General features: G+C 45.0%; 1 protein-coding gene across 3 annotated transcripts in view; it reads right to left on the minus strand.

Moving 5' to 3' along the window:
- Positions 1-9989, minus strand: part of LOC131530084 (rho guanine nucleotide exchange factor 18-like) — a 54123-nt gene extending 44134 nt beyond the window's left edge. The window contains exon 1 of one of the 3 annotated variants that reach the window (XM_058760203.1): positions 9976-9989. Coding sequence is in view for 2 of the 3 variants with exons in the window: in XM_058760200.1 (XP_058616183.1) it covers positions 2161-2230 (70 nt within the window). In the remaining variant the exon portion in view is untranslated. Of the gene's footprint in view, positions 1-2160; positions 2271-9975 lie in introns of those variants that run through there. The other 2 variants (XM_058760200.1, XM_058760202.1) reach the window with 2 other exon arrangements.
- Positions 9990-10843: the final 854 nt, after the last annotated feature.

The raw sequence follows: 10843 nt of genomic DNA on the forward strand, positions 1-10843 counted from the left end.
CTCTTGATCTAAGACTTGCAGTGTTGCTTTTGGTCAGGTGCCTGACATATTGTTGCTGTGGACCAGACAAAACAAATTAAATTAAGAGTGGTGTGATCTAATTACATCTATCTATTGAGTTTATTCCTGTGACATAGCAATAATAGAGATACGGGTCTGGAGAGCCAGTATGACGACGTACCCTAAATAAAATACACTAAATAGCTACTGCCAGAACTTATCAGTGACTTCCATTAACTTCAGCATATTACATCAACACACAGCTGGAGTCAGTTGAAGCTGGAAACGTTTCCCTGTAAACAGAAGATCTTAATCTGATGTAAAATGGAAGCACTAGTTTACAGAAGCAAAACTCTGGGTTGTGTTTGATAGGGGGGTATATAATAGCCTCCAGCCTGAGGGAGAACCCAAGGTTCTTCACAAAGCCATCTAAGTACTTACGCTTCAAAAGAACCAAGAAATGCTTGACGTTTCCTCTACCTGAAACCAATTCGCTGACCTGAAGGACATATGAACCTGAAAATAAACTTGTTTCATGTCCAAAAGAAACATATAACCAACTGTAGAACCCCAAAAGAACCATTGCAGAACCTGTATTTTTATAAATGTAGACTCAATGTTCTCCATCTTTTGAGATTTGCAAAATTTGCAATCAACTTTCAAAATTAAGGCCCACCAATATTGGGACATTGCTTAAATGACTTTTCCAAAACTCAGAGTACCTGAGTGACTAGGTGATTATGACAATAATGATATAGACTATGACAAAACCCAGACACCAAAGTCCAATCCAGAACCGTTCTCCTTCACCGACTGCCTGTCCTTAAACGATGGACGAATGAATCATCTCGGCCCTAGACGAATGACAGAGTCTGAGAGCAGTGAGGTTGTTTGTATCCGAATTAGACACGTGATATGTAAACTATAAGAGCACCATGATGCTTGTCATGTTCAAATATCCTTTTATGGCTGCTGCTTCTTACCATATGCTCCAACATAAATACTTAAACAAAGGGGCCTCTGAGCTTTTTCAAGGGTTACTGTAGGTCTACCTCAGAAAACGTCTGTTTTTTCACACAGTCTGAAATCGGCACACACACTATTAAGATGCAAAGTTTTATTTTGGTCTAAGTAAAAGGAAACAGGCTCGAAATAGCCTAAACCGTGCCATGCACTTGAGTAGCCGAATCCCTGGAGGAAGTTAAAGGTTTGCCAATTGCAATTTGCAGAATTATGTTATGTGAGTCTTGAGCTTTTCCAAGAGGATTACAGGGGCAACCCCAAAGCTGTAAAGCAATTCAGAGCTCCATCAGAGAAGGTAATCTCTGAAAATGCACGCAATATTTGGAGCATCATTAACAGATGCTTTTAAAAACAACTCAAGTACATTAATTGTGACTTCTGCTGTGATCAATCCATCTATCTATCTATAATATAGCTGTTATTTATAGTAGACATGCAACTAAATTAATGAGAGAAAGATGGGGAATAGGATCAGGAAATGTCAGAAGCTCAATGTTTTAGAGCAAATGTACTAATGGCTAAAAAGCACACGTTTTTTCTTTAAAGAATAGTAGAGCAATGAGAGGAAATGACATAGGATCAGGAAATTGCACATCAGAATCACACTTACATCACTTGTTTGAGCACCATGTTTCAGAGTATAACACGCTAACCGCCTGGGTTCAGTATTTAAATACAGATCCAAAATTCTTGTTTTAGAGTCTGGTGGTTTCCAGTTATTCTGTCTTTTCTGTCTCTCAAAATAGTTATTACACAATCACACAGAACTGTTAAGTGTGTAAATGCGGTTTTGAATGTGCTAATAGATACAGTCTGGTCATGAGAGATGCATGCAAAAAGCTCCTTCTGTTAACAATGTGACCGGACCTCTTGAACACTTGTGGTCTGACAGAGCGCAACTGCACGCACCATAACATCAGTGCCACTCTCAAACACAAGCAAACAAAACACCTCTTCAGCCATTTATATAAGACAGAAAAGGTGGAATATTATATATATATATATATAAAATATTACTATTATATATATATATATATATATATACACACACATATACATATAAGGTTAGGGTTGCACAGAAAACTGTAAAAAAGGAAAGACGCTTGAGTTCCAGAAAGACGCAATCATGCCCTCTACCTCTTTTGAAGGACCATCTTTTCATCCATGAGAATGAGGGCCAGGAGTTGTGGAGAGGTGGATCTGCCATGTGGACGGTTTCTCCCACAGGAGTTAGTGAACGAGATATCAGGGAACTAGGGTCCCACAGCCGGATCAGAGGAGTGAACCGCCGGGGATTATCTAACATATGATTCAAAGTCAAGAGGCAAAGCAGTGGGGGCTCACATTGAGAGAGAGAGACAGAGAGAGACAGAGAGAGAGAGAGAAAGGAAGCACCGCAGGACGTGAATGGGAGGGAATTGTTTAATACTACCCCTACAAAAAATGGCACAGTAACAGAATAAGGTGGTAAATTTTACCATATTGTCCCTTCAGAAATTATTTGGACACTTAAGTCACACTTATTTCACTTTATTTGTAAACTTTGAACACAGCTTGCTTTGACTTTCTTTTTCTGCTGACATCATCGGACCATCAGACTTGTTTCTAGACTCCTCCTCTTCAATAACCTTTTACCAAAATGTAAAAACTCGCTCCGCCTCTCAAACGACTTTCCTTTTCTGATGACATCATCAAGGCCTCTTCTTTTTAGACTCCTCCCCTTCAAAAAGCTTTTATCAAAAAGTAACAACTCGCTCCGCCCCTCAAAGGACTTTCCTTTTCCACTGACATCCTCAAAGCTACTTTTTAGACTCCTCCTCTTCAATAACCTTTTATCGAAATGTTCAACTTGCTCCAACAACAGAGCCCCACCAAAATATTCATCTAAAACACAGACCTCTATATAAACTGAATCAATAATAAATTGTAAATGTGTTTTCAGCATATATAGATAAATACTATATTAAGGCAATTATTATACAGCATTTTATGCGTGTAACATTAGGGGCTGCACAGAGATAACTGTGTTTAAGCAGCGTACCACTAGGGCTGTAAGATTCCGATATTTTTGGAATCGAGTCCGATTCGGATTCCTGGTTCTGGAATCGATGGGATTCGATTCCGAGAATCGATTCCTCTGTTGTTTTCGATTCTTTTTCGATTCTTGTTTTTTTTTTATTGAAGGAACCTAATCTCGCCATGACTGCAGGATATAAAGGTCGTCGAAAATATCCTTCTCATAATAGGAGGCTTAATTTGTAAAAAAAAAAATGACGATACATTTCTATAGCTATGATTGATTTTTAAATAGTAATTTTGTCTGCTTTGCCAGTGAAATTAGTCATAGCTCACTGTTCAGCAAGGACATGCATGTATCGCATGAACTGAACAAGACATGAAGTGTCTAAAATAAATGTGCACAGTTCAGCTGAATGATGAAGTTTACTTTGACTGTATGCTTTGGACAAAATGAACAAACTGTACATTGAAACAAAATAACCAGAACATTAACAATAACACTGATAGAGCTCGTGGTTTATCTGTCAATCAGATGCGCTCTCGGTCACTGATCTATGCTCGAGACGTTTTCTTTTAGAATTATCATTGGCTGATAGAAATAAAAAAAATAGTATTTTAGATGGAAATAAGATCCGCAATCAGGTCATGATCTATTCTGTCGTGCAGCGCTCAAAATTGTGGACAACATAAGCCAGTTCCACCGTAAAATAACCCCTGAATCTTTTTTTTTTTTTAACTGGTTCATTAAAACTATCCGAAAGAACCTTTTCGTGGAAAAGGCTTTCGACTCTCGATTCCCAACGCCTCGGAATCGATTCCCAGCTCTACATAACACATAACATGATAATGGTAGCACTAGTGAATCATACACGAATAACAGGAAGATGCACTGAGTACAGGACAGACAACAACAACAATAGCATAGAGGGCTGCGCAGAGTAATTACTGTGCGAGGCAGCAACACACATGACAGAGGTAGCAAAACATGAATCAGTCACTCACCGACAGCACTCGGGAGGCTAAGGACTGAATGTCCAGCTTGTAAAACCTTGCAAAAGTATTCTGAGAAGACCAGCCGGCTGCAAAGCATATATCCTGAATAGACATACCTCTCGACCATGCCCAGGAGGCGGCGATAGCCCTTGTCGAGTGGGCCCTAATGTGAAAGGGGCATTCCAAACCTCGGCTCGTATAAGCAGCCGTGACAGCGTCCACGATCCAGTGGGAAAGCCTCTGTTTTGGCACGGCCCGGCCCTTCGCGCAACCACCGTGGCACACGAAAAGCTGGTCAGATTGCCGAAAGCTGGCCGAACGGTCGATGTAAATCCTCAAAGCCCTGACGGGGCACACCGAAGTCTGAGCGGCCGCATCACGCGAGGTCGATGACTCAGAAGACAGGGCAGACAACGAAACAGTCTGCGCTCTGAAGGGGGTGGATAGTGATTTAGGCACGTATCCCGGTCTCGGCCGGAGAGTGACGCTGCAGTCACCGGGTCCGAAGCGAATACAGTCGCTGTCCACAGAAAATGCATGTAAATCCCCTATACGCTTAGCCGAAGCTAGGGCAAGAAGAAGAAGTGCAGTTTTGAGAGATAGCTCCTTCAAATCAACGGATGCCAGGTTCGAATGGTGGCTGTGAAAGAGCTTTTAACACCACCTCTAAGTCCCAGGGCGGGACTGAAGGCGGACGTGGAGGATGCAATCTCCTCGCTCCCTTAAGAAACTCACCACCAGCGCGTGCCTCCCGATCGATTGCCCGCCATAGACTTTCAGTGTTGATGGTAGAGATCCACTATCCAATCTGTACTGTAGAAAACAGAGAACATCTGAAACGGAGCAAGCAGCCGGGTCGATATGAACATCACTGCACCATTTCACAAACACTCCCCATTTCAGAGCCTACAAACGCCTCGTAGAGGGTGCCCGCGCCTCCGTGAGCGTGTCGAGCACATGAGAATGCAGGGCGCTCAGCTCCTCTGATATCCCCGAGGCAGCCACACTTGAAGGCTCCACAACTCCGGGTTCGGGTGCCAGACCGAGCCGCTCACCTGAGATAGTAGGTCCTTCCTGATGGGGATCGGCCAGGGCGGTGCCACTAGCAGCTCTGTCAGGTCCGGGAACCAAGGCTGGTTCGGCCAGTTCGGGGCGATGAGTATCACTGAAGCCCCCTCCTCCTTGATCTTGCATAACACCAGTGGCAATATCTTGATCAGAGGAAACGCATACAGCCTGGCTGCTGGCCAGTGCGATGTCAGAGCGTCCCCCTTCAGCGGGGAGTGAGACAGGGAGAAGAACAGCGGGCAGTGCGCATTCTCGCTCGTGGCGAACAGATCCACCTCCGCTCTCCCGTAGCGAGTCCAAATCATCCGAACCGACTCGGGGTGCAACCTCCACTCTCCTTGAGAAATCCCCTTCCTCGAAAGCATGTCCGCCCCGCGGTTTAGGAGACCGGGGATGTGCGCTGCTCTGATGGAGAGAAAGTGATGGTCCGCCCCGGGTGTGTCTCACTCGTCTTTAAAAGTGAAGCTGTGGGCTCTTTGCTCGCCCCCTGGGGGCTGGCTGCAGTACAGGTCATAAACCCCGCCCTCTCCATGTAAACGAATGGGACTTCAGTCAAAATAAAAAAATAAATTACACTTCCAATACAATTTTCCGAAATATGGTTTTGGTCATTTAAGGTAGTTGTTATCACGCTGATATATGTTCAATTGTTCGTTTTTGTGATACGTTTGATTTTAGCTAGTAATTTGATGCTATAAAAATGCAGTAGCCCCTCACTGCAGAACAAAAAGATCCAGGGGGCGGGGTTGGATCCACATCCACGGGGTGGAGATGGGTGGGTTTAGGGATCAGGGGGTGTAGATGGGTAGGTTTAGATAAATGTAAGGTGGGAGGAGTTGGATCTTGTGTTCTGCAGTGAGGACCATCTCTAAAAATGGGGCGTGTCGTTATGGTTGATTGGGTCTGCGGGAGTTTGGGTGGGAGTTTGACTCCGTGGCTCCACCTCATGACTCTACTGCGCAGACTCGGGCTCCAAATGACGTCATTTACTCAAGATGGCAGCGGCCATACTGAGATGTATTCGCTTCACTTTTCTATAGTGGAAGGAAGCGGAGACGCGTCGTCCATCTTTTTTTACAGTCTATGGTACAGAGCCTTGGATCGTACGCCTCCTTGGTGATTTATGTATGAGACCACAGACATGTTGTCGGTGCGAATCAGTACATGCCGCTGTTCCAGCTGCGGCCGAAAATCCTTTAGAGCTAAGAACACTGCTTCCAGCTCCAAGTGGTTTATGTGCCACCGGCTCTGAGGTTCTGACCACAGCCCCGATGCCGGCATGCCCTCGCACACTACTCCCCAGCCACGTGTCGATGCGTCCGTCGTGACCACAACGTGCGAGATCACCAAGCCCAGGGGAACCCCCCGGCCAAAGAGATCTGAGTTGCTCCACGGTCTCAGAGCTTCGATGCAGCCGCGGGAGACTGCGATGCTCAGACGGCCCGAAGCCCACGCCGTCCAAGGGACTCGAGATTTCAGCCATATCTGCAGCGGGCACATGTGTAGTAAGCCCAAATGACATACCGCTGAAGCAGACGCCATGAGACCCAGCAGCCTGAAACCCCTTCAAGTGAACAGAGCTGCCCAGTCTGAAATGGCGCAGGCAAGACAAAATGACTCGCATCTCCACCGAGTCGAAGCACACCCCCAGATATGTTATAGACTGACTCGGGACGAGAATGCTCTTCTGCATGTTGAAACATAGCCCTAGGGACTCCAAGTGACGAAGCAGGGCGTCTATATGGCTGAGTAGCGTGTCCCGGGACTGAGCTAAAATCAGCCAATCGTCCAGATAGTTGAGAACGCGCATCCCGCTCGCTCTGAGGGGGGAAAGTGCTGCATCCATGCACTTCGAAAAAGTGCGTGGGGCCAAAGCCATCCCGAACGGGAGAACAGAGTACTGGTACGCTGTGCCCTCGAAGGCAAACCTCAGAAAGCATCTGTGATGCGGTGCTATCTGAATGTGAAAGTACGCGTCCTTTAAGTCCACGGACGCAAACCAGTCCCCGGGGCGAATTTGCGCCAGGATCTGTTTCAGCATTATCATCGCCATTGAAACGGGTGGTCTGCGTCTGAATTGAAGTTTATATCTGCGCTCTATCACACCGAGAAGCCAACGCGAGATTCATGGAATAACTTCCCACGGGCTCAGGAACTGACATAGCGGCTTTAGCGGCTTGGTCGTTGGATGCGCCGGCGAGTGAAGCCGACTATAACCTGTGTGGGCGGAAGCTTTGCACTGCTCTGAGGCGGGGCAAGCGGTGCCGCATTGACTGAGTGAGGAGGAAAGAGCTCTTTTTGTGAGAATGTATGCATTTTTATTGAATGAACATCCAACACACAAACATTTGAACACATGAACTTTTGGCGCTTGGGAGTTGGGGCGCTCGCGCACTCTCCTCCTCTCTTCAGACCATCAGGACGACGGCTTAGCAACCGGCAGCGGGCGAGAGTCACGTCGCGGGCTCCTCTGCTGGCCTTGGCACTTCCTCCTGGGACCCCACACCTTCCTCCGGATGTCCGGCTCCTGGCGAGGAGCAGTAGCAGTCACCGCCACGGTCGCTGGCCTGGGGTTATCCCTTCATTGCGAAAAGCCAGGACCTGGATCGCGCTGTCTGCTGCTGGAAAGCGCGCCTCGGCATGACGTGACTCATGGCTTTGGCGCGCTTTTGAGCCTCCGCGAAGCACTCAATAATGGACTCCACGGCGTCACAAAAGAGGCCGGAGGGAGTCACAGGAGCGTTCAGCAGCACCTTATGGTCAGCGTCCTTAAGATCAGCCAGGGTTTGCCATAGGTGCCTCTGAAGGACGACCATAAAACCCATGGCCTTGGCCGCTCGCTTCGTCGCCATCAGCACAAAGTCCGTCGCCGCGCGCAGATCCTTAACAGCCTCGGCAGTGAGAACTCTGCCCTCCGCCGCCTGCAGGAACTTCGCCTGAAAAACCTGCAGCACTGCCATGGCGTGCATCGCTGAAGCTGCTTCGTCATCAGAGGCATACGCTTTATTAGCGAGGTGGGCGGTGGTCCTGCATGGCTTCGAGGGAAGGCTTATGTCCGAGCCTAGGGTCTTGGCTGCTGCAGGACAGAGGTGCACAGCGACGGTCTCTTCGACAGGGGGAGAGCGCACGTACCCGTGGGCCTCCGCCCCATCCACGTGAGAAAAGAGGTAGGTCCGCACAATGTCCGCAGTCGGACTCGTCCCAGTGCTGCCTTGGCGTGGGCCAGGCCTAGGCAGGCGACGCAGTGATCGTGTTGATCCGGCGGTTCTATTGGTCCCGCGCAGATCTTGCAAACTGTAGCCATGATGAATTCAACAGGTGAAGTAGAAGATTCTGACGTAATTGTCGCGGGCACCGCATTTATACTGCCTCTCGAGCTCGTCAGTATTTGCATGCGATTGCATGCTTCGCGACAATTGGCCAGTCATTTGGACTGGCGTGAGCTAATAGGACTTCAGGAAAGGTTGAAGGGAAGGAGTTCCCATAACGGAGAAATTCTCCGTGATGTCTCGTGAAAGCTCGAGAGGGAACACAAGGAAATCTCTGCCAAAATTTTGTGTTCAGAGATAAGAATATAAAGTTTACAAAATAATCTGCACCCACCTAAATTTACGGTCAGGAACCGCTACTGCTTTTAATCAAAACATAACAACATGCTCTGCACCTTAAACTACTTTTTTTTTTTCTTTTCTGCTGACATCAAGGCCACTTATTTTTAGACTCCTCCCCTTTAATAACCTTTTATCAAACTGTAAATTGCTCCGCCCCTCAAACGACTTTCCTTTTCTGCTGATATCGAAGCTACTTATTTTTAGACTTCTGCTATTCAATAACCTTTTATCAAATGTTCAATTTGCTCTTTTTTTGTTGCTAACATCATCAAGACCACTTATTTTTTTGAGACTCCTCCCTTCAATAACCTGCCATATAGAGATACTTTTCACCTCCTGTCAATCCCTAATAATTGCACTACATCATTTTTTGGTTACGCTTTGTTTTAAGGTGTAGATGGCTGCTACAGTCTAATTACACAAATAAGAGTAATATTACTTGCATTACTAAGTTCAGGGTTGACTTTTTTGTAATTTTGCGTAACTTACTGTTATTACTATAGCAAGTACATGCAACTGTCACATTAAAATGAACTGTTTCTTATCTGAAATATCTCAGATTATGGCAATAAAATGTAAAACTGTTGATTTTAAGTGTAGCTCAAACACAATTACTTTTGGGGCTAATATACTGTATAAACCATGTTATCGTGTAACTGACATATTCATGCAGCCACCATAGTATTTCTGTCAAAAATATCCTGGTATTCTTGGAAGTAGCATTTACTATGGTACATGATATTATACCCCAAAAAACACAGTAAAACCATGGTATGTTTTGCAAGATGAACTACAGTGAAATGAATAACGGTGTGCATGATCTGGTGTATAATAGTGAAAGTGGAAAACACCATCTGTGAAGAGCACAAACAAGCGTCATAACGGTTGCTCTTGAAAAACAACAGGTTTGTTTAAAAAAAAAGAAGACACAACCGTATGATTTTCTACACTTAGTCATTGAGTTGCACCACAGTGAACTACATTTCTGCTTAGACAGTTCCTTAAATGATACCAGTGAAGCAATAATGGCTGAAAGCACCAGTGAAATCCATCAAGTCGAGCTCAACTTGGGTTTTATAGCCCGAAACATCCAACCTTTATTAAAAACTCAAGATTAAACACATTAAAATTTGCATGATAGCTTATCTGGAGCTGCAGAAGATAATGCCTTATCAAAACAGTGGCACAGATTCAGTTCAAATCACACAAAGTTAGCATTTTTATCGTGTATTAACTAAAACAAACGGTTTTACGTACTCACCCCAATCCAGAAGTACAAACAACAATCCACAACTAGCAAAAACGTCCTCTTCTGAATCTAACACACGACTTTCTGGCAGCTGAAGCGTCTGAAAAGAGCAGAGTGCTGCGTTAACCACAGCCTAAAACGCACAACACTGCTATGACTTCCTCTTCTGACTGACATTCAGAGCAGACACATGGCCTTCACATGAACACACACACACACACACACATACGAGGCCCTTCTTTCTGAAGTGGTACGATCAAAACGCGTCGATGGTGGATGTTTTAATTCAAACTGTAGAGAAAAAAAAACTGCCTTTTTGTGCATATGTGATGACTGCATAGTTCCCACACTAATGAGTGCACTTGTGTAGGGGTTTGGAGTAGATGAGCAGGAACGCTGGTGGTTAACGTGGTGAACGAACCACTCCGAAGAGCTTGTTTTGCTTAAACTAGCTGCTGTTCACACTTTACTGACTACTAGAGATAACGTGTCATTTCCTGCTAACTGAACTATTGCTCTTATGACGACCCAACGTAGAGAAATTGTGAGTCTCTACAGACTTGAGTGTCTTTTTATGGCTTTAAAAGACATGGAAATACATGGAAATACCATGGTATATAAATAAGGAAACCATTCCACAGCATGGGTGGTTTTTTGTTTTTGGTACTGTGGGAGACAAACTGAGAGTACATTATTAAAATCAAAAGTTAATAGACCTGAGCTGACTTGAATTGCAAATTTTTATTTTATTTTTATTAACCTGCATCAACAATGGTTAATAAATACTGGAGCAAATATATTGATTTTTTAATTTTTTTTTTTTTAACAAGTGTTACTGTTTAATACACAATAAACAGGAAAATTCTGTAATTTTTCTGAA

This window comes from Onychostoma macrolepis, chromosome 22 (assembly GCF_012432095.1).
Source record: "Onychostoma macrolepis isolate SWU-2019 chromosome 22, ASM1243209v1, whole genome shotgun sequence".
Classification (NCBI taxonomy): Eukaryota; Metazoa; Chordata; class Actinopteri; order Cypriniformes; family Cyprinidae; genus Onychostoma; species Onychostoma macrolepis.